Source organism: Fomitopsis serialis, assembly GCF_022376445.1.
Source record: "Fomitopsis serialis strain Sig1Antser10 chromosome Unknown B0H18scaffold_4, whole genome shotgun sequence".
Lineage (NCBI taxonomy): Eukaryota > Fungi > Basidiomycota > Agaricomycetes > Polyporales > Fomitopsidaceae > Fomitopsis > Fomitopsis serialis.
This window is the reverse complement of record NW_025954964.1, coordinates 619,867-641,431: the sequence shown is the minus strand read 5'-3', so window position 1 is coordinate 641,431 and position 21,565 is coordinate 619,867. Positions and strand designations below refer to the sequence as shown.

Here is a 21,565-nt window from a genome sequence, read left to right as displayed (position 1 = left end):
ATCCGAGTCACCCCTGCACTGATGCCCGTTCGGCCGTTGCCGGTGGCACAATTGAGGATCAACTCATGAGATCTAAGCGCTGAGCGCTGAGCCTCTGGTACGCGCTGGTACTTCCTCAGGTCAAAGCGCTCGAAACTGCCCGCCAGTACGGAAACTTGTGAGGCAAGTCAGCCAAATTCAAAATATATACATAGCGAGATGGTGCACGTGGACAGATAGCCCTCGTATCCCGCTATCGCTGACATGTGGGAACCATCCCGCATGCTACCTGAATTTGTTCGCATGAACCCGCGGAAACTAGTACTCTATGTAGTGATAGTCATTAGCTCTGAAGCTCGTCAGGCGATACCCTAGCCGCCGTACTTATCATCCCTGCCACGATGATAACAACGTCGACGATGCATGAAACGACTCTACAGGGGTCACACGCCATGCGACCACCACCCTCGACCAGCAACTCTGGATCAGCTCAGGGTGAACTTCGCAACCAATTAAGTTTACGGTATTCGGCGCACCTGTTATACTCGGGTTGAGAAGGGTAGATGAAACGGAACGTGTCAGGAGATTGCGCCACTGTAGGGAAGATTCATTTTAGACTTCCCTCAAAGTTTGCTTGAATGACGAACCGCGTAAAGTCTAGCCTGTGACGAGTTTCGGCGTAGAACCAGACGTCTAGCAGACGCAGGAGAGTGGTACGCCGAACCGGCGTCCACTCATCTGCCGAGACGATCCACCCATGCCAGCGAAGCTCCACGCGGTGTAGCTGGGGAAACCGGTCCACTACACTGCGGGCCATCTCTCTGGTCCTCTCTTCGTAGCGGCTGGCCACGTCTACGGGGTCGGGTATTAGGACGAGACTGAGCACTCTGAGAGAGTGAAGACGACTGAGGTACGGCTCTACACCGTCCAGAAATGTCTGACTCAGGTTAATGAATGGAAATATCGGAAGCATGACAAATGGCTGCTTACTTCGATAGTATTCCAATTCACGTCCTCAGGCTTTGGCAGCTTCAGCTGAATGGAGAGGACGGTGAGTGACGGACAAGTCCGGCATATAGTTCGGACAATCCCCTCGGCGGTGGAAATATCGTGGACGCCGATGTACAGGCGAAGTTGCGTTACTGCCGCAGTGGAGCTACGAAGCGAATCGACCACCGCGTCAAACGTAGCTGCCTCTATTAAGGCTGGGAGGCCAAGGGCATACAGCGGCCGCCCCCGAGCGACGCTGGTCGCGATTACGGCGTCGTCGGTGTTGATGGCAGAAAGCTGAGGGAGAAAACGGCTGGACTCGCAGGAGGCCTGCCATGAGGTCCGGAATGCAGATTCGTAGCCGTAATTGCTGACCCAGAGCTCCAGCGATAGTAGCCGTGTGGTTTGGCTCAGCGCTGCGAGGAGGAGGGTAATGCTGTCCCCAGTCAACGCGCCACTGAGGGCGAGATGGCGGACTGCCTGGGCAGCGGTGGTTCTGGTTTTGAGGGTGTTCATGCAGCGCACCGCTGGGCCATCCCCCAATTCTCCGAACAGAGGGAATTTGAGGGTGATGTCCGAATACTGGAGCCGTTCGGCTATGTCATACCACGCGCGACGGACGAGCATGGTAGAGACCAGATGGCTGCGTTTGTCCAGACGGCTGAAGATGTTGAAGAGTACATCCTCGGGTAAGACGGGAAGACCGTGTTGCAGGGCGGCCATTCCGATGAGTTCGGGATGTGGGGTCCACGGGGGGATCTACGGGTCTTATATACGGCACGCGCGTGCGGGGGTAACAGAGTAGCGCCTCAAGGAGGGCAGGGGCCGGCAGACGGAGTGAAGCGTGAACATGGCTGAGACAGGTTCACGGCGGCGGTAGTGCATATTTGGCAAGCTCAAGACACACTAGGTTTCAGAGATTCTGACCAACGCACCTGCTGCACTGGACGCCGGCGGTTTCGAGCACGACCGCGTCTGTCTGTCAGATCTGCGCGGAGCGGAGGCGGCCTCTGGTGCATGCGCTGGATCGGCTTGCGCAGCGTCGGTGGGAGCAGTTCAGACGAGAGGCGCAGGGAGAGAGCGCGCCCGGTGGATGGCTGGTGACTGCGAGGGACTGCATCCAGAAAGCGGTCCGGATATGGCAGGCGCAGAAGCATTCCTGTACATCGCTCGCGTGGCAGTAAGGCGCTACCGCCTCTGCCAGCCTGGAGCGCGCTGCTGCCAACTGCGTCCCACACGTCGCCCAGCGTCGCCCTCGCTTCCTCTCCCTCTCCCATCGTCCCATTTGGCGCCGGCGTCCCCGCACAGCAGGGCTCAACTCCGTGCCCGCAACTTTCACATTCGTTGTTCCCAAGTTGCGGTCTGTTCGGCATGTCGCGCTCGTTCTCCCGCGTGTGCCTGCTGGGCAGCATCCTCGTCTCGCTCTTACCCGCGGCGCATGCGTTCTATCTCCCCGGAGCGGCGCCGCATGACTACGCTGAAGGAGAGGTCGTGGACCTGTATGTAAACGCACTGACACCCATGCTAGCGGGTCATGACAATGCGAAACTCGTACGTGAGATGGCTTGCTCTGGAAACGCGCATGTTCCTGACTTGTCTATCTCTGGGGATGCAGAAGTCGTTGATCAATTGTGAGTCTAGCTGAAGCCCGCTACACTATACTCTGAACATGTCCTTGTCCAGATGATTACTACGACCCGCGGTTCCACTTCTGCGAGCCAGAAGGAGGTCCTCGCAAGGAGCCTGAATCATTGGGGTCTATCTTGTTCGGTGACAGGATATTCAACTCGCCGTACGACGTAAGTCTAATAGATACATCGCTTTGCGACTTCTGTAACCTGTAGCAGATCCGTATGCTTGAAGACAATGGTACATGCAAGGCCCTCTGCAGGACGCAAGCGTCCGCCGAAGACGCAAAGTTCATCAACGACAGAATAAAAGAAGACTACGCGCTCAACTGGCTCGTCGATGGCCTGCCTGCTGCTGAAGCGAAAGTAGACCTGAAGACAGGAGACCTCTTCTATGACATGGGCTTCAATCTTGGCGACGACGAAGGCGAGCGGGCAGAGACACCAGCATTGAACAATCACTACGAGGTAGTCCTGAAGTACGAATCGTGAAGTTCACCTGCGTATTACGTATTGACTCTGCCAAATTCAGATATCATACTCCAAAACCAGGTGTGCACCGCATAGTGGGCGTCCTCGTATGGCCTGCAAGGTGAGTAGAATCAGTGAGGAAACTATCGTCCCCTAAGGTCCTTCGCTCAGCATTGGCGGCCCTCAAGATGCCTTGGGCGACTGCACACCGAATCAGAACACGCCTCTCATCTTACGAGAAAACGGGGAAATGCGGTCCAGTACACGTACCGTGTAACCTGGAAGGTAAGCCTTCGTATCTCCGCTGTCTTGCATAGCTTGTTCATGCGGCATTACAGGAGTCCGACACACCCTGGGCGACCCGGTGGGATAATTATCTCCACATCTTCGACCCAGTAAGCGCTCTTGTGCCCTTCCGAAGAGCCTGCAGCTCACCCGAGGTCGGCACACAGCGGATCCATTGGTTCAGCTTGATCAACTCCATTGTGATAGTCGTCTTCCTGTGCTTGATGGTCGGAATGATCCTATACAGAACAGTATCCCGCGATGTCAGTAGCGCCGTGGCTTCATTTTCAACCCATCTGACAAATGACCTAGATCTCTCGATACAATGCAATCGATCTAAGTGTGAGCTGCCTCCAGCCAGCGTGCGTTTCTTGTGCTGACGTGAAACATGATGACCAGGAAGATGTACAGGAAGACTGGGGCTGGAAATTAGTGCACGGCGAGGTGTTCCGAAGACCACGCAATTTCATGGTTTTGTCCGTATTGGTCGGGAACGGTGCACAACTTTGCGCCATGGTCGGAGTTACGCTCGGTATGCTGTCTGTCGGATGATCCGCTCAGATGTGCTCACTCTGTCGCAATAGTGTTTGCTCTACTGGGCTTCTTGTCACCGTCTAATCGTGGCTCTCTTGCGACTGTCATGATGGTATGTTGGACCCTGTTTGGCGGGTGAGTGTCAACTGCTTTCGGTCGCAGGTTCAGAGACTGAGAGACATCTTGTGTAGCATCGGCGGGTACATCTCAAGCCGAGTGTATGCTTCACTTGGTGGAGAAAACAAAAGCAAGAACTCGTTTTTGACAGCCACAGTCCTTCCTGCGTGAGTGACCTCTTTGCAGACGATCGTCAAATTTTCTGATTGTATTGCAGGGTGGTATTTGCAATTGTCTTCCTCCTCAATTTGTTCCTCATCTCCGCCGGCTCCTCTGGCGCTGTGCCATTCGGTAGGTACTGATTGCTGAGTAATTTCGACATTGATTTTTAACAACATTTGAAGGTACCATGCTGCTTATTGTCGTGCTGTGGTTCGGTATTTCTGCGCCGTTATCACTGGTCGGCTCTTTCCTCGGGTCAAGACATGGCGTACGTGGCAATTGGTTGCGACTTGCCTGTTTCTTACAGAGTTTGCGCAGGGTGTGCACCATCCTGTCAGAGTTAACCAGATTCCACGTCAAATTCCTCAAGCGCCGAGGTACCTGCAACCCTGGGTAGCTACTATTCCTTAACTCCGCTTCGTGGCTATGTTGACAGGCTGACGTGTATAGGCTGCTACCTTGTTGGCGGGCATTCTTCCTTTCGGTGCGTCTCATACATCATCAGTCAATCAGTCATGCCCTGATTTTTCTGGTTTGCAGGTGCGGCGTTTGTCGAGCTGTATTTCGTGATGTCGAGCCTTTTCGCATCACGGGCTTACTACGCTTTCGGCTTCCTCGCCCTGACCGCCGGAGTTGTGTCGCTGACCACAGCAACTGTCACTATTCTCTTCACGTATTTCCTTCTGTGCGCTGAAGAATACAGGTGCGTAGCTCGCTTGTCATGACGGCGTTTACCTGATTTATCCTTCTGTTTTCCAGATGGCACTGGCGTGCATTCCTGACAGGAGGCGGTAGTGCCTTCTGGCTCTTGGCATATGGCGTGTTTTACTGGGCATCTCGTTTGTCTCTGGATTCCTTCTCCAGCGTGATGCTGTACATGGGCTACCTTCTCCTAATAGCCCTTCTCGACTTCCTCGTCACAGGTGCGTCCATGGCTGCTGGCGTGCAGGCAGTGCCAGAGGCGCTTACAAATGGCTTGCGCAGGAACAATCGGCTTCCTAGCGACGTACTGGGCGGTACGGAAGCTCTATAGCGCGATCCGTATAGATTGACGCACCGAAGAACGTGTGCGGCATGTCTGAGCTTGACTGAGTCAAGTGTGTAATTATCAGTAAGGGTCAACTAGTACTTTTTTCCGCATCGGTACCCAGCAGTCTCGAGGCTCGTAATGCTACTAAGTCAGCTAATGTTGTCTCAATGCTATCACGGCTTGCTTTTGTTTTCCCGCTCGCAGAATGACCAGCCGGTTATCTATCAAGTCCCTACTGGTCAATTTGAGCTGTGTGTCGGTGATCGGTCGACCGTTGACGTAGAGACCCTTCGCCGAGACAAGTTGACGTGCAGCGCCTTCAAGTTGCAAAGTTTCAGTGATTTGTCGTCGTAATTTGATTAATAGTGTGGCCATACCGTTAGATGGAGCAATGGCACAGCGAACAGCCAACTTCAGGACCGAGGTGCCAAAAAGCTCCGCCTCGTCAAGGAGGTGCAAGACAGGCAGTCCTTCGAGAGCGTCTACGACGTCGGCAGCTCTGACCGAGGAAAAGTCGCTACCGTAAAGCGCGGCTGTCGCAGCGACTGCCTTTCGGACCCCGTCTTCTGCGGACGGAATGAATACCAGGGGCGTGCGCTTGAGTTAAACAGACCTACTGCCGTGTATCAATTCGGTCACCTCTTCGGCCAAGAGGCGTTGCGCGGTCCTCAGCTCGGGTGCGTGCTGACAGAGTGTCAGCGTAGACCCTGAACGGAGTACACAGGAAACGCACTTGGTGGGTTGCAACGACCTCGTCGATGTTTCGACGGGTAGCAGAGTAACATTTTGAGATAGCGTCCGACGTCGGCATCCGCTGTTCTGAGGAAGAACTGAGGGCGTCGTCAGTTCTGTCTAACTCAGCCGGCAGGAGGCGGGAGTGCAGTACCTGGTAGAAGTCGAAGACGTTCGTGACGCGCTGGTCCAGGGACACCGCGTTCCCTGCGCTCTTTCCGAACTTCTCGCCGGAAGCCGTAGTCAGGAGCGGGGTTACTATACCGTAACCCTTGTCCGGTTGCCCGTCCGCGCTGCCGGCAGCGTTGACATGATGGATCAGGTCGATTCCTGCGACGATATTGCCCCATTGATCTGAGCCACCAAGTTGGATGTTGCATCCTGCGTCCTTGTGCAATCTCAAAAAGTCGTACGACTGCAGGAGCTGATACGTGAACTCCGTGAAAGAGATGCCCTGCTGCGATTCGAGGCGCGTCCGGACACTGTCTAGTTCATCAGTACAGAACGGATCGTAAGTTAGAGGTGATCCACCTGTCTCGTGCCATCATGTTGTTCACTCTGTGATGTATGCCTACCGTCCGGAGGAACTCTAGAAGGCCCATATCCTTGAACCAATGTAGATTGTTGCGGACATCAGGCGGAGAAATTCGCGTGTCCGAAGGGGATAATCTGCTGTGTGCGTAGTCTAGAGCGCTGGAGAAGAAGCGTTGAATGGCCTCGCTCAATGCACGGACATTGTCCTCCACGACAGAGGCTTCAGCAAGCGGTCGTTCTGTCGATCGGCCGGAAGGATCTCCAATGAGACCAGTAGCACCACCTATCTGGCGAACGTCAACTCACGACTGCAGGACACAAGAAGATAGATACCAGTGAGATGATCTTGTGTCCACGAAGCTGGAAATGAAATAAACATAGCAACGGCAAGAGGTGGCCAACGTGAAGAGACTTTGCGGTTGGATCAACTCCGGCGTAGATGACTTGAGGCTGCCGCATCAGCTCCCCTTGGAGCTGCTGCTCCCTGAAAATCTGAGTTTGTGTGCAGTTTTTGGCGTACAAGTGCATACCTTGTGACATCTGCCACGAGTTCTCTAGCCTTGAGGTCCTCAAGTAGATCGGCCTTGGAATGGAACGTGCGAGACGGTGCAACGCTCAGTCGAGAGCGCTTCAATGACTGCAAGTGCCGTAGACCATGGCGGCAGCGCTGCATACCTCGAAAGCACGGCGGAGGGGCCTACTTAGCGACTCGGTGCCCTTGAGCAATGGGCCTGATGGAGTTGTGCTGGCTCGGCCTTGGCTCGGGCGTCGTCGAAGGACGTTTGCCGAGTGCAGATCGCATCGGGAAGCCAATAGCCTCAACGTCTCATCCATTTTAAGTAACTGACGGAATCCGCCTCGCTTTGCGCTTGTTCCTGTGTCGTGCGAGAACCTCTGATCGGCTTTCATCAGAAATAGCCCACGCCGAACGGCTACAGCGCTCGTATCATTGGACACTAAAGTGTGCAGACAGCAGGGCAGCAGTCATGGAGTTCGAGATATTGGCGAAATGTCCTATCACGCGAGCAAGAGTATCGAGAATGAAGCTTCCACGTAACTACGTCTCCCGATTTTAGAGCACACGATTTATGAGTTGACCTAGATGGTACAACAATGCTGCCGACTTTCATGCCTGTCGCGACCCAGGCAGCTATCAAGGGCTTAACTACGCAGCAGGTTGAAGCACTTGGCGTCACTTTGGTTCTTAACAACACGTACCATCTCAACCTACGCCCCGGAACTAAGATCCTGAAAGATGTTGGTGGGGCGCATAGGTTTCAAGGGTGGAGGCATAATCTGCTTACGGTGCGATATGTACCGAACATACATCCGTGTCTGACTGAACTGTTCTGCAGGACAGTGGCGGGTTTCAACTAGTCTCCCTGAATAAGTTCACACAGATCACTGAGGAGGGTGCATTGTTTGCAAGCCCATTCACAGGAGAGCCGACTATGCTGACTGTGCGTCGTCTCTTGGTCGACGGCAAATATTTCTATTTTGTCGTTGATTCCGACGCCAAGTAGCCAGAAGAGAGCATATCAATCCAGCATACCATTGGCTCTGACATCATGATGCAACTAGATGATGTAGGTAAGAACAAAACCACTTGGGCCATGGGAACAGCGATGACGATGGCTTTTGGCTCCTCAGTGCACTCGCTTACGGTTGGGCCCCGTGTGGGTGAAGCAATGTGGAGGACAATACGGTGGCTTGACCGCTGTATTGACTTTCACGAGAAGTCGGGGCGGAAGAACGTTCAGAACCTGTTCGCAATAGTACAAGGGGGTATCGACCCGGCACTACGCGACCAGTGTTTGGATGAGATGGTCAAAAGGAAAGACCGAGTCGCTGGATACGCTATAGGAGGACTTAGCGGAGGCGAAGAAAAAGGTACATGCGCGAATCTTTCCCCTGTGATGTTTCAACGCTAAGACCCAGCGATTCAGACACGTTTTGGAGAATGTAGACGTCTCTTCATCGATCATCAGTGGCACGGCTCTGATGATACAGACAGAATCAAACAATGTGCGGACAAGCTACCCGAAGATCGTTAGTGTCAGAAGCACGTATATTCCTCACGGCAGCTAACCGTTGCCTTAGGCCCCCGATACTCTATGGGTATTGGTTTCGCTGAAGGTACTTCATATTACCATACGCAGACTGAGTCGAGATAAAGGCCGTACACCTCAGATCTTCTCGTCTGCGTCGCACTTGGCGTCGACATGGTGCGTTCTCTGACTTGATTGGCTTGCCACGGATAAAATAATCTTTGGTCTCCAGGCAGACTGCGTTTTCCCGACACGAACAGCTCGTTTCGGAGTAGCTTTGACCTTCAACGGACCTTTGAACTTAAGTGAGTTTAGCGTTTCACACGTTCGTTAGATCTTATTCTCAAGCATTCCCCAGGACTGAAGAAGCATGCCACCGATCTGCAACCGATCGACGAAACATGTCCATGTCCGACCTGTGCGAGCGGGACGTCAAAAGCCTTGCTGCATCACATCGCCACAATGGAGACCGCGGGCGCGCACGGTGCGTTTAGTCGTGCGCCCTCGCATCGTTCACCATATCCATACGAGCTGCTTTTACAGCCCTTACGCAACACAACATTGTGTTCCAAGCGCGAGTCATGGGTGGCGCACGGGATGCAATCATCAACGGGACCTTCCCCGCATACCTCAAGACATTCTTTGCCAACTACTTCGGCCAAGCTGGGTACCCGGAATGGTGCGTCAACGCATTGCGGAGCGTCGGCGTCGACTTGCTTGAAGATAGGCCGAAGTCGAAGATTATACCGGGTGACGGATCGAAATGGGAGTACTCTGATGCAGCATGAAGTAATAGATTGTGTACATTCGATGGGTATCTACACAGCATCGCACGTGATTTCTCATCGTCTGCCCTTCTTCCTGCTCGGACGAGCGTTTTTGGTCTTCCTCTTCTCCAGATCCTGCCGGCTTTTGCGGATCTGATCCACCGTCTTGAGCTCATTCCTGACTTTGCCAACTGATTTGCCTCCATTTCGTCGACCAAGCGCCTTCCCTTTCCTACCAGGCAGTGGTTTGGATGAAGGTCCGCTCTCACCCTCACCGCCGCCGTTCTGGCCTTGTTTCTTCTTCTGCCTCGATTTCCGCTCGTAGTCTGTGTTGAGTTTGTCCAACGGCTTGGGCGCGGAAACTTGCTTGTGAAGAAACTTCCTGCCTCCGGCCGAGAAGTTGCCCCTTCGAGGACCCTCGGCCTCGGCCTCGCCAACTTTCGGTAGATACACACGACTCTTCGCTTTCCACTCGTCGAATCGACCACTGCGGTAGGTAGCAGGAAGCTTGATGCCGCTTTCTGTGCGGACAAGCTTGACGTTGTCGGCGCCCTCTCCACTTCCCTTGATGAATCGTTTCTTCTTCTTGTCCCAGTGCATCTCACGACGCTTGCGGTCTTTCAGGCCTTCATCGCCCGTGAGATCGAAGGTAACGTTTCGAGCTTGTTCTGCGAATGTAGCCCCATCACGGAGTGAGTATCTGAAAGGTTGTCAGTCAATGTTTTGGTCGCCACGGAGTCGCTGTACGTACCCCTTCTCCGTGTGAGCATCCTTCTGGTAATGTGACATGTAGAACTCGGAGTCGCGGAAGTCATTCTTGCTATCGCCCTTCTTGTGTAAGAGTCAACACGGCCTGTTGCTGCAGGTAAGCGAAATGTGCACTTGGTATATCGAATCGGACATACCGCGATTTCTTCTTCGTCTGCCATTCCACGCCCTCTGCACCTGTCTCAGACGCACCCCCGTCCTCGTCTCATCGTCATCCTCCGGACCATCGCAGCAGCGGATGTGGAAGCTAAGGATGCTCGCTGAGCCGCTTTACTGAGCGCCTTCCGTCTCTGCTTCATCAAGGCCGCCGTCTCCGTATTGCCCCTCGCCCCGATCTCGAGCACTGTTCGGCGGGACGGAACGAGTTCACGGCTTTGATAAGTGCTGCTCTTTTCGCCTCCTCCGCTAGCCTGGAGGATACACTCCCCCTTCTTGTTCCGGAGCAGCACGGGATGGATGCCTGAGTCGGTGGTGGCGAAGCCCCATTTCCCCTCCTTCGTCATCTCCTTGGCCGCTTGTAGCTCGCCTGGCTGGCCTTGCCCTTGCTACGCTCGTACATACTGTGTCCCTTTCGCATGACATCGCGCAGTGTAGTGAGGTTATGATTTCCTGATCGAGTTTCTTGACATAGTCGACCTCCTGATCCAACACGTCGCGTTCGAAGGGACCGAGAATCAGGATTCGGTGAACACTTGCTCCCCGCGTCGTGACTTCGTGTTTGATGGGGCGTCCCAGAAAGAGCTGCAAGTCGAGTAGGTACGGGAGTCAGCATTGGTGATGAAAGACCATGCCCATCCTTGACGTCCGGCGCGCGCCGTACGCCCAACACGGTGGACGAAAACTCGGGCACCCTGAGGAAAGTCGTAGTTCACCACGTTCTCGAGGACAGGATGTCGATACCGCGGCGGCAACTCAGTCACGACGAGAATGCTAGTATGCCCACGACGGAACTGCTCCATCTGCTGCGACCGGGCAGCTTGGTCGAGCGTGCCATAGATATGGGAGACGGCGAAGCCGGCGGTGGTGAGCAGAGTGGTAAGGTACTCGACGTGATGTTTCGTCGCGGCGAACACCAAGGTCTGGTGAGGCGCCGTGACCTGCTCGTGGTGCTTCGCCTTCGCTTTCCCCTTCTTGTCTGCGGGCTGATCCGTATCTTCTGCGTGAGACGTGGTCGAGCCCAAAGGCACGCCGATCACCTCACGAAGGAGGACCAATAGACAAGCGTCCTTCTCCGCCTGCTTGACGGAGAAGAATGCTACTTTGAGGTCGGGGCTAATCTTGGACTCCGCATCTAGCCGGACGAGCTTCGGGTTCTGCAGGCCCGCTTTGGCGAACTCGACCAAGCTCTTGGGAGTGTGGCAGAGAAGAGAAGCGTCTGTCGGGTCGGAGGAAGGCGGTGAAGGATCTCGGTAAGGGCTGTCTCGAAGCCCATTTCGAATAGACGGTCGGCTTCGTCGAAGACGACATATTGGACAGATTTTAGGTCCATGTTCATCTCGACTATGAGATGAAGCAGTCGACCCGGGGTAGCAATGATACTAGAAGCTAGTGAGCGATGTAAACTTCAAGATAGACGAGGACACTGACATGTCAGGGTTTTGCGTGATCATTTCAAACTGCTCATCCAGACCCTCGCCACCCACGATGAGACTCCATCGGAGGCTTTGTCCTTTCTTGCCATCGTCGTCGGTCTTTGAATCTCCCGCATGACCCCGTCTCCTGCATGCCAACCTCTAGCGAGTTCTTTGCCCACCTTGAGGACCTGGAGCGCAAGTTCTCGGGACGGAAGTAGGATGAGTGCGCGAGCCCCGAACGTCGAAGAGTGACGACCGCTGAGTCGCTGTATGAGCGGGATCATGTACGCCAGAGACTTTCCGGACCCTGTCCTTGCCATTCCTACGAGGTCTCTAGGAGGATTGGCGAGCAAGGCGGGGATAGACAGGCGTTGTATCGGCGTAGGTATACGGAAGCCTTGCAATGTCAAGGAGCGTAATAACCAAGGGTGCAAGCCTATGTACCACGCGTAAACTTCCGAATATCGGTGGTGAAGACAAACACTCACCCATGCTCTGAAAACTACCACCGCCGACTTCGCCCTTCGCCATCTTAGCCTTTCCCTTCGTCTTTTTCAGAATGTCCGTCCCTCCTTTGACATCACGCTTGCTGATGGACTCTCGAATGAGCTCCTGTAGTTCTTCATCGCCCTCGCCCTCGTCCCTCGAGGCCACTTGTCGTCGTTGCGTCTTTGCGGGCTTCCGACCGACAAGCGCAGAGGAAATGTCTACTTCGTCCTCCGAGTCATGTCCAAGCCCGCTTGTGGAGGAGATGCTGGCGTCGTCCGAGTCATAAGAGCGTTTGCGCTTTGAAGTGACCATGTCTGAAAGAATATTTCCGGGACTTGCAGTACGGCAGACGAGGATAGCGGCTCGAGAGCTTCAGACTCGGAGGAGACTGAGTACGGGCGCCTGGATATGTACAAGATCCAAAATTTGGATAACGTAAGCACTGGCAGTGACACGATCGATCGGCGATTGGGTTGTTAGGCGCCCGGCTTACGAACTGGTTAAATTTACTCAAGATCATTTTCCGACATGAGGACACAGAATTGGCTAGCTCAGTTGCTGAACCTGAGGCACAATGATGTTTAATACGTGCAATAATCTGACCATGTTACAAACGAAAATGCCAGAATCTGTCTAGCCTGTATCAACTTTGAAGCTGCCACGACGCCTACTACATCGGAATGTTGGCCAGCTCTTGAAGTGTCCAGTATTTTTTCATGTTCTCCCCGCCTAGATCTTGAACCTACATTGCACGAAGATAAGCCTGAAGATCGGTTTGCTTAGAAGCACGATCATACCTCTTGATCAAGATGGACGAAGAGAACTTCTCTCCAGCTGTCGAGACATGTTCTCATCTCCGTGGGGTTGTACGTCGTCTGATCCTTGTTCCACTTGCTGATGAGTGCGCTGAGCTTGTCGAGGCCTAAAACGTATAATGATCATGATTCGGTCCATACATGAACACAGGTAAGACACTGACCGTCGTGAATCCCTTGATGAGACTTGATGTGTACGTCGTCTTCACGGAACTCCGGCATGCGTTCGGCGAGTATAGGGAATATATAGCGTTCCTCGATGGTATGGTGCGTTGTCAAGTCTGTGGAAGCGTCGTAAAGGGTGAGCCGGAGAGCACGGTGTAAGCCGTGCAAGAGGGCAGGTCGGACTGACGTCTGACGAGTTGATTGCATGTGCGAAGATACATCTGCACAGACATTCCCCTGCTGGTGAAGGAGCCATCTGCTAACTGAACTGAGGTTGGCATGGCATCTACGAGCATGATTGTGTCGCCACATACATTGTATATTTTATCGACTAGAATATGATGTACCGTCAGCTGAGCAGCACACCACACCGCAGGACTCACAGACATTCGACCTTGAAATGGTCATGGAACGACCGCATATGATCCGCAACCTGAGACAGCACGCACGACGGATAAGATTCATGAAACCGTTCTGAAAGCTATTCACCGTACCCTGTTCCACTTCGCTTCTTCGATAGCTTTCGATAATCCCCGGCTTCCGGACTGTGACATGTTGACCGCAGCGACTCGGAATTGCCGGTGTACAGATAGCCGGTGCGCTGGATTGCAGCGTCGTGTGCATGAAAGATGCGGAAGGCCCTAAGCATACAACTCTTGAGCGCACAGACCACGGCGTCGAGCGCTGCACATGAAAGTCAACCGGTAAGCATGCTCCTGAGGCGTAATACAGCTGACGCATTTGACACGTCTATGAACAATATTGAGGGGCATGCTTACCTATTCCTTATATCGCAGGCGTCGATGACAAACAGGTCGCTGGATGCAGAGCTGTCTCTGCCAACGTGGAGAGGACCAGTTGTGCCGACTTGCTGTATTTGGCTGAATATTTCCATGACCGGGTGAAACTTTGAAGCGCACAAGAAGCGCGCCGCATCATCATCGTCGATCTGGATCTCGCAAGTGCTGTGCGGCACCGTGACCTGACTTCGTTGTGACCGACATCTCGGGATTGACGCGGACCGTCGGGCTTTCTCTCTTGCAGCGAACATGCCAACAAAACTCTTCGGATTCCGGACTGAGACCCTGGTGCGACGAGCTTCTGCTTCCCTCATGCTGTGACAGCACCGCGGCCCTTCAGACAAGACCGACCTCCGAGCCGAAAAAACGGGATTCCCTCACAGACACCATGAGGCGTGCATCGGTAGGGGAAAGTCCCGGGGAAGCCTTATGGGATGTCCTTCAGCAGGAGGAGACCCGGGCACGTAGAATCAAGCTCTATAAATATCCACGATAGAGGTTCGGATACGCATCTTGCCGTGTTCGAATCGCGGGGAAGGCAGCCTGGGCCAGCACCACGTTCGTGCTATGACACTAGTACTTGACAGGGTGACCCAGGTCCTCCGAGTCGGTGCTATCGTTATGCATGAGTGAAGGCACACGAAGCGGCAGTTGTCCAGTACTTCAGCATGCGGGTTTGTCGTCGGGGTAGGTTCGATCTGGAAGTCGGGCTCGGGTGGCCTCCATGCCACCGAGAACTTAGAGCGGCGCATGCAACAGGCCTCGGAACGAAGCTGTATTCTAGAGTCTGCCGGTAACATCCCCGGCGACATGTCGCAACAACGTGTGGCTGCATCGAAGCCTATACACTCATCGAAGTGGCTCGCGCAGGCGCGACAGCTCTTCTGATAACTGTCAGCCTTACATAGCCGACTAGCTCCGATGATGTTTGGTGCAGTGGTTGCCGCATGCTGGTGGAGGAGCTCTCGCCAGTGAGTGAATACAGTGCATGGATAAGACGACTGACTGACGACAGTGACTTGTCTCGAAGTCTAGATCCGTTCAGAAGGCTAGAAGGCTGGAGCCATATGCCCCTCTTCTTCCGAACATGTAATCAATAGCTTACTGATCGTTCACCTTGTTTGGGTTCATCCAGGGACGACGCTAGCATGACACGTACCCTACCGGTTATCGACGACTCGACGGGGCATAGAAGCAGGTTGATGCAGTTCATACATTTTGATCGACCTTCGACTGCTCAACGCGTCTGCAGTTGCTAATACCAGTTGCCTGATGGACCATGCAGTGCGCGGAGTGACGGTGAGGACATCTCTAGACGCATGACTAGTGCCATCTTCTCGATCGTCTGGCGCACTTACAATCAGATCGACTGTACATATGTACTCACTCACTTTAGCGAGCAACGTGCGCACTGGGATGATATCGTCGGCCATGTGTGCGTCTGATTCTGTGATACTCGTTGTTGTGGGAGGTTAAATGATGTCCCCAAGGTGTCCCATGGGGGATGTACAGTGGTTGCTGGCGAAACAGAGTTACATGCTTACCACGAGGTATGCGATGTGACTCGATCTTGACCCAACAATCTGGGATCCTAGACAAGCAACCGACAATTGCCATACATGGAAGCATACATGGTAGATGTATCCAACCATGGTGTTCCTCGATCAGAGACAATAGATATACAAATCTTAGAGGGGACTGAATACCAGGCTAGAAATCCGAGACGCGCCCCTTGAAACTCCAGTCTCCCTCGTCCGCCCATTGGCGTACAGGCTCCTGCTTCGGCCCACCCTGTTCGCCGGTCGCTGGGTTGACGTCCCTTCAAACTCGGGTTGGATTGGTCGGCGGGCGTCCGGGTGTAGAGAGAGATCAGCTTCAACGTGTATCGCAGCGTCACTCTTTGAGGGCTGAGCCAGAGGAGCTTGAGCTGCGCGCATGAGCTCTTCGAACTCGCGCTGTTGCTCACGAGGTAGGGATGGTGGCGATGGGCGGTCGAGGGGTCCCCGCGAAGAGTACATTCGTGCCGAGAACACCAAATTTGGCTGAACTTGACTGCACGCTCGACGCATACCGGCGAGCGAGAGCACAGTCCGCACGTTCATCGTCTGGATACGTGCCGGGCATAGTCAGCCAGGCGGTGATCGCCCAAACCAGTAGGATGCCTACCGTTTGTCTGAGTGCTCGCCAAGGGCTTGTGACGCTGCCAGGGCAAGGAGACGAGAGACAGGATGGTCAGACTTTCCGCATCCGTGCGGGGGCGATCGGGCGCACCGCATGCACGTGGTCTGGCTTGGCGATGAATCAGTCGATTGACTAATCAACACCCACCGATCATGCACTGGACTTTGCCGGCGGTTAGTCTACATGCGGAAGAAGCCTGTCGGGCGGAGTCAGGAGAAATGGGGAAATGGGGAAAACAGCCACCGCGAATACATTCTGAGCTCCGTCGGAGCTCAAATATCTGCGCTGCGGTTGGCCCGGGGCTTCGTCGGGGGGCAGTCTGGCGTTTATAAGGTCACGTGTGGGCGTTGCTACCGCGGAAAAGCGTGGGAAAGGCGCGTGGCAGGGACAGGGGAAGCGCGCGCCGGGAAAGATGCGGCGGAATGGGAGGAGGGAGGATCAGAGTGGGCTGTCGTTTGCTCTCTCCGCACAATTGGACTCGTGTCTCATTCGCTGTCCTCGCTGTCCTGCGCGCCGACCACGTCCGTGGACTGCCCTCCTTCCGTTCTATGCTCAGACTCGACCCCTTCGACAGCGACGACGCCGAGATTCATCTGCGCCAAGAGCCCCAGTTCGCAACTCAATATACAACACCCGTCTCCTGTCGGACAGCTCAGACGCCATATGCGGCGGCCGAAACGCCCTTCGAGGACCACAGGTCCAAGAAGCGCAGGATTGACCGCGCTTGCGACTTTTGTCGCAGGCGGAAAACCAAGTGCGATGGCCCCAAGATGCACGGCAACGTCTGCACAAATTGTATCCAGACAGGCAGGACGTGTACTTACGTGTCAGTCTAAAATTCTCTCTTCTGCACCACCTCTATATCTTCCTGGCGCTGACTAGCATCTATGTCGCGCTTAGAGAGAGTTCAAAACCTCGAGGGCCGCCGAAGGCGTGAGTAGGCTCGATTATTTTACCTATTAACTATGACCGACATCATGTCGTCTAGATATGTCGTGGCTCTAGAAGACCGCATAGAGCAGATGGAAGCCTTACTGAAAAGAGTGAGTCTTGCGCGCCTTGTCCTTGAACTTCTGGGCGGCCTCTACGTTTGCGTTAGTTGTTTTAGAAGCTGAGTCCAGTGCGATTGACTCCTTCTACAGCTCCGTCCGGAAGCCGATTTTACTACTGAAATTGGCCCTCCCGTCATTCGCGGTTCATGGAGATCGGATTTCATGGAATCCTCGCTTCCTGCCCAGTCAAAACAACTGGTCGCACGGAAGGCTTTGGGGTAGCCTCAAGCAGTCACAATTTACTGCCCCTTGCAGCAGCTATTCCTCGTCCTGGGTCGCCCTCCGGAGAATCCAACCCACAAGGATCAGGTTTCCAGCGCTCATCGCCGCCTGGGCCAAAGCGGTCTCGTAAACTCAAGTCGCGGAAGTCATGCCCCCTCGTTGATCCGCAGATGGCCTATGTCACCGACGAACCGTCCTCCACTTCCTCTCTGTCTGAATCAGAAGAGGAAGACTCCGCGGTTGAACTGAGCCTCGTGCAAGGCATCACTCAATTGACATTACACGGGCTCCGCCCAGCTAATGTCGCTTCAGCGCAAGCTGTCGACGGGCAATGGCGATTCCACGGGAAGAGCAGCTCGTTCAAGCTCATCAACACCGCACGAGAGCTCAAGCAGCGACACTTGGACGAGGTAACGGGGTCTTCCCTGCCATCATCACCTGCCCGCTCTTCCCCCGAGCAAGCCCGTCCTGGCTCCCGGACCGGGGCCTTCGCTCCCAGGCGTGCGCACTATTGGGATTCTCTTCCTGTGCGTGTTCCGCTGCTCCTGGCGCATCCTTGTTCATCGTAACGGTCGTATTCAGTGGGAAATCTCCTTTGAAGGTGCTGATTATTCGGTGACACCGCCGTTCATCATGTCGTACTTTCCTCCTCTTGATCTGGCGGAGAGCCTCATCGAGCTTTACTTCGCACGGAACAATAGCCTCTTCCCGCTCCTCCACCGCCCCACATTCCAGAAACAGTGGAGATCCGGCTTATACAAAGTCGACGTGTGGTTTGCTTGCGTGTGCATGGGCCTGTTTGCGGTGGCCAGCCGGTGGAGCGACGACCCTCGAATTCTTCCGGATGGGACCGCACCCACTGCGCCGGACGGGTCTGACAACGGTGCATGGGCACTAGCGGGATGGACATTCGTCGATGTAGCCTTAGGTGTGCTCAGTAGAACTCTCTGATAGCATCGCGCCCATCTGATAATGTCTCGTAGATGTGCACCGTCGACGTCGCAGCCTATTCCTCCCGCCGAACCTGTTCGAAATTCAGACGTTCGTGGTATGCTTTCAGATCGCTCCTACCATCCCCATCGATGACGAGCATGTTTCTTTGACAGCTGATGGGAATGTATTTCCGTGGGACGATCGGACATGCGGAGTCCTGGACGCTCATCAGCATTGGTATCATCAAGGCACAGGACGTGGGCGCACATCGCCGGAAGGTGTACGGCCGCAAGCCGACTGTCGAGGAGGAGCTCTGGAAACGGACCATATGGCATCTCATTGCCATTGATCGCCTAGGCAGTCTGCTCATAGGTAGACCGTGCTGCTCCAGAGACGAAGAGTGAGCCTTGCTGCTCACGTCTACCGGGATAGTGCTCATCTATTGGCCGGTATAGCTTCGATCTGGACTTGCCAATGGAAGTTGATGATGAATATTGGGAAACCGATGATCCCGATTTAGCGTTCCAGCAACCTCCCGGAAAGCCCGCGATCATGACTGCCTTCGTCTACTGGGTCCGCTTGAGCCAAATTTCGGCCTTCGTCTTAAGGACGCTGGTGAGTGCGCCATGAACTAACACTTTTTCGTGCGCGTTAACGCGGCCCGTCGCAGTATGTCATTGGTAGGTTCAAGCAGCCTCTGGGCCTCGTGGGGCCCCGTTGGAGGGAGCAGGTCATCGAGAGACTCAACAAGGCGTTGCTTGAATGGATTGAGAGTCTACCTCCGCACTGTAAGTCCCTTTCCTCGACAAGCATGTATCTTGACACTTATATTGAGTAGTGAGGTGGTCGCCTGAGATGGACAACGACGTCTTCGCGTCTCAATCTGCGATGCTCTATCTCACATACTACATCGTCCAGATCACCATCTACAAGCCTTTCTCTCTATCCCACGGGCTCACGTGTCGGGTGATCACGCGCACCAGGAGGGCAGCGAAGGATCGCTCGCGGCGCTTGCGATATGCGCCAATGCGGCAAAGGCCGGAACACGCATTCTGGAGGTGTTGCTCCTCAGAGGACTCCCGCGATATACTGTTGCGGTACACTTCAGCTTCGTCTATGCCGGTGTCCTGCTCGTCAACTTGTGGGCACAGATCGCGAAGGACGCTGAACAGATGGGTCGTGGTTCTATGGCTGACGACTCTGCCGTACCGCCAGCGCTAGAAGAGCAGGCTAGGGACCTCTTTTCTCTGTTGGGCATGCTCAGTAGCATGAGGCCCAGATGGGAGCTCGCACGTCAAGCGTTGTTAGTATGAGTATTAATCTCGTTTATCGACAAGCGTGAGCTAATGAATGCCGTGTATAGTGACGACATCATGCAAGCACTTCCGCCTTCTTTGCTTCCTATAGCTATGGCGCGATTCGAACCTACGTCGGAAGAGAGCCAAGCGGCGGAGGAACCCGCCGTCGTGTACAACGGCGATAGCGGTGCTGACGAACCACCATATCGATTCTATTATCCATCTGCGGGCCCCTCTTCTTACGCCTACTCCAGCCAATCGCAAGCGGCGGAGGCTGCGCCGTCTATCCAGTTGCATTCGGATCATCCATACATGTCGAACAATCAACCTGAAAGACCACCGTCAGTACAGCGTCCAGAGGCATGGCATATGCCTGCATATGCTATGGGGGCATTTGGCCACGCGGACCCTACGCATTCGTCCTCTGGGGAAGGGATTCACATCAACAGGTCCCACTATCGCATGATCGTCAAATGTACGGCAGCCATGACCTGCCTCTGCACGATGTCAGGCACCACCGGCCCACCGATCGCGGTCTGCATATGGCCTCGTCCATGAGCGGTATTGGCGGACAAACATCATCCCATTTGCCTCACATCATGGGTGGCGGCGAAGCTGGCTACGGTGAGCTGCCGTACGTCAAGGTCGAGCGTAGCGACGACGTGGTGTCTTCGCACATGCTATGGTCCGACACGGCCACTATCCCGCATCGCACATGATCCGACGATATCCTGGCAGTCTGGAGGGAGGATACCAACACCAACACCATTTTGACGGAGAGGATCCGGCACAGTGGCGACGTGGGACGACGGGTGCGTGAGCTGATGTCTTCCATGTTCGTCCAAACTCATCTGAAGAGATTAGGATCCACAATGGCAGTCATGACCCTCTGACCTCGTGTGCGTACGGACGTGGGTCGCCGTCGGCCGGTCCAGTTGCAGGTAAAGGTGGGCATTGTTTACAGAAGGGCTTGATCCGGAAGGTGTGAACATTCTAGTGTAAGCATGCTGCCCTTTTATGTATTAACTATGATACTGCTGTGTCTTCGACGTATTCCGTTAATGTATACTATGATAGTGTTCGTACTATGTACTATAATGTTCACGGCCGCCGTTGTACTTGATGATGTGGATCAAGGACTCACGATTCGTTTTGAAGACCACTTCGTTGTAAGTAGTCCTTACCGGTGGCATTGCCGTTGGCAGTATTGTTTGCTCCATTTGTTCACGGAGCGCGCGTGGAAGATGAGCGGGTGAATTAGGTGCCTTTCTTCGTTCAATGGCAGTGACGCTAATAGCTGGCGTGTAAACTTCTACACAGCGTCTCTGCACCGGCTCAACGCGGAGACTCCATCTCACTTATATCCGGGACATTCGAGTTTCGGTTCCGGCAGGCGTAGTCAGAAGCAGGGCAGGGGGGACAGTGACTGTCATTGTCAGGCTCGTGTTTTGGTAGGGTAAAGGGTCCAAGGGCCACAGTGCTGTCGGCAATTCGTGTCTCGACTCATCTCTACTGAACAGCGTTGTAAGCGATGGCTGAGACTAATGGAGCGGTGCGATGTCACGGTATCGGCGGAACATGAGAACCTTCAGCGCTGCATGCTTTGTGGCGCACACCATATAAGGCTCGCACAGACTGCTCCAGCCCAAGAAGACCGCCGTGAATGCCTTCCATTGTGGTCCAGTGGGAAGGAGGTCTTCTGATAGGATACAATGCATGCCGCCCGACCATGATGCGCATTCACCCAACGAGTTGTATATGTTCCAGAATGGGGATATGAGGAACATGATGAAGCCGGGCTTGACCAATGACACTGGGAAGCGTTCGATATACTGGGGCTGCGCCGTAGATGAGTTACACCCAAATTGTCAAGGCAGAATGACATGGAAACCCTGTAAGGCTGCGGTAGTACGAATCTATCAGTTATGACTTGAGGCAGGCTCACCCTCAGGCTCTAGCCACCATTCATACCAGTGCACTTACCAAGGCGC

The 21,565-nt window shown here is 54.3% G+C and overlaps 8 protein-coding genes across 8 annotated transcripts; 3 read left to right on the top strand and 5 right to left on the bottom strand.

Moving 5' to 3' along the window:
- Positions 1 to 157: 157 nt before the first annotated feature.
- B0H18DRAFT_975963 (uncharacterized protein) lies at positions 158 to 2,091 on the bottom strand. The gene is made up of 2 exons (XM_048044120.1): positions 970 to 2,091; positions 158 to 916 (listed from the first exon to the last, which is right to left on the bottom strand). The coding sequence occupies exons 1-2, from the start codon at positions 1,690 to 1,692 to the stop codon at positions 587 to 589; spliced, it is 1,053 nt and encodes a 350-aa protein (XP_047899129.1). The 5' UTR covers positions 1,693 to 2,091; the 3' UTR covers positions 158 to 586.
- A 249-nt stretch (positions 2,092 to 2,340) lies between these two features.
- Positions 2,341 to 5,690, top strand: B0H18DRAFT_1174062 (Nonaspanin TM9SF; the record flags this gene model as incomplete). The annotated part of the gene is made up of 19 exons (XM_048035916.1): positions 2,341 to 2,520; positions 2,585 to 2,600; positions 2,653 to 2,768; positions 2,817 to 3,076; positions 3,130 to 3,189; positions 3,308 to 3,353; positions 3,407 to 3,463; positions 3,521 to 3,616; positions 3,666 to 3,695; positions 3,753 to 3,885; positions 3,938 to 4,022; positions 4,079 to 4,171; positions 4,222 to 4,295; positions 4,349 to 4,434; positions 4,485 to 4,559; positions 4,617 to 4,650; positions 4,707 to 4,869; positions 4,926 to 5,089; positions 5,151 to 5,690. The coding sequence occupies 19 exons, from the start codon at positions 2,341 to 2,343 to the stop codon at positions 5,216 to 5,218; spliced, it is 1,836 nt and encodes a 611-aa protein (XP_047899128.1). The 3' UTR covers positions 5,219 to 5,690.
- Positions 5,350 to 6,921, bottom strand: B0H18DRAFT_868846 (uncharacterized protein; the record flags this gene model as incomplete). Its single annotated transcript, XM_048039970.1, has 7 exons — positions 5,350 to 5,513; positions 5,574 to 5,762; positions 5,814 to 5,903; positions 5,948 to 6,026; positions 6,083 to 6,410; positions 6,460 to 6,749; positions 6,796 to 6,921. The coding sequence occupies 7 exons, from the start codon at positions 6,919 to 6,921 to the stop codon at positions 5,350 to 5,352; spliced, it is 1,266 nt and encodes a 421-aa protein (XP_047899127.1).
- A 391-nt stretch (positions 6,922 to 7,312) lies between these two features.
- On the top strand, positions 7,313 to 9,348 carry B0H18DRAFT_975941 (tRNA-guanine transglycosylase). The gene is made up of 12 exons (XM_048044119.1): positions 7,313 to 7,515; positions 7,565 to 7,767; positions 7,818 to 7,922; positions 7,986 to 8,052; positions 8,113 to 8,352; positions 8,409 to 8,424; positions 8,477 to 8,511; positions 8,563 to 8,598; positions 8,653 to 8,687; positions 8,743 to 8,815; positions 8,869 to 8,994; positions 9,054 to 9,348. Exons 1-12 carry the CDS (start codon positions 7,449 to 7,451, stop codon positions 9,296 to 9,298), a joined length of 1,248 nt encoding a protein of 415 aa, XP_047899126.1. The 5' UTR covers positions 7,313 to 7,448; the 3' UTR covers positions 9,299 to 9,348.
- Positions 9,349 to 12,483, bottom strand: B0H18DRAFT_975938 (P-loop containing nucleoside triphosphate hydrolase protein). The gene is given in 11 exon segments (XM_048044118.1): positions 9,349 to 9,977; positions 10,029 to 10,108; positions 10,128 to 10,244; positions 10,270 to 10,388; positions 10,467 to 10,559; positions 10,595 to 10,654; positions 10,806 to 11,336; positions 11,381 to 11,583; positions 11,633 to 11,744; positions 11,777 to 12,055; positions 12,108 to 12,483. The coding sequence occupies 11 exon segments, from the start codon at positions 12,418 to 12,420 to the stop codon at positions 9,353 to 9,355; spliced, it is 2,532 nt and encodes an 843-aa protein (XP_047899125.1). The 5' UTR covers positions 12,421 to 12,483; the 3' UTR covers positions 9,349 to 9,352.
- A 157-nt stretch (positions 12,484 to 12,640) lies between these two features.
- B0H18DRAFT_414106 (uncharacterized protein) lies at positions 12,641 to 14,059 on the bottom strand. The gene is made up of 8 exons (XM_048037987.1): positions 13,868 to 14,059; positions 13,583 to 13,772; positions 13,476 to 13,521; positions 13,403 to 13,419; positions 13,276 to 13,351; positions 13,088 to 13,204; positions 12,906 to 13,030; positions 12,641 to 12,850 (listed from the first exon to the last, which is right to left on the bottom strand). The coding sequence occupies exons 2-8, from the start codon at positions 13,640 to 13,642 to the stop codon at positions 12,779 to 12,781; spliced, it is 513 nt and encodes a 170-aa protein (XP_047899124.1). The 5' UTR covers positions 13,643 to 13,772; positions 13,868 to 14,059; the 3' UTR covers positions 12,641 to 12,778.
- A 1,228-nt stretch (positions 14,060 to 15,287) lies between these two features.
- B0H18DRAFT_414087 (uncharacterized protein) lies at positions 15,288 to 16,107 on the bottom strand. The gene is made up of 3 exons (XM_048037986.1): positions 16,055 to 16,107; positions 15,595 to 15,993; positions 15,288 to 15,479 (listed from the first exon to the last, which is right to left on the bottom strand). The coding sequence occupies exons 2-3, from the start codon at positions 15,988 to 15,990 to the stop codon at positions 15,429 to 15,431; spliced, it is 447 nt and encodes a 148-aa protein (XP_047899123.1). The 5' UTR covers positions 15,991 to 15,993; positions 16,055 to 16,107; the 3' UTR covers positions 15,288 to 15,428.
- A 409-nt stretch (positions 16,108 to 16,516) lies between these two features.
- B0H18DRAFT_975920 (fungal-specific transcription factor domain-containing protein) lies at positions 16,517 to 20,723 on the top strand. Its single transcript, XM_048044117.1, has 16 exons — positions 16,517 to 16,895; positions 16,952 to 17,002; positions 17,058 to 17,112; positions 17,212 to 17,263; positions 17,308 to 17,870; positions 17,926 to 18,280; positions 18,327 to 18,328; positions 18,450 to 18,676; positions 18,732 to 18,891; positions 18,947 to 19,064; positions 19,115 to 19,235; positions 19,268 to 19,579; positions 19,640 to 20,023; positions 20,059 to 20,259; positions 20,313 to 20,394; positions 20,439 to 20,723. The coding sequence occupies exons 1-15, from the start codon at positions 16,618 to 16,620 to the stop codon at positions 20,392 to 20,394; spliced, it is 2,961 nt and encodes a 986-aa protein (XP_047899122.1). The 5' UTR covers positions 16,517 to 16,617; the 3' UTR covers positions 20,439 to 20,723.
- The last annotated feature ends 842 nt before the right edge of the window (positions 20,724 to 21,565 follow it).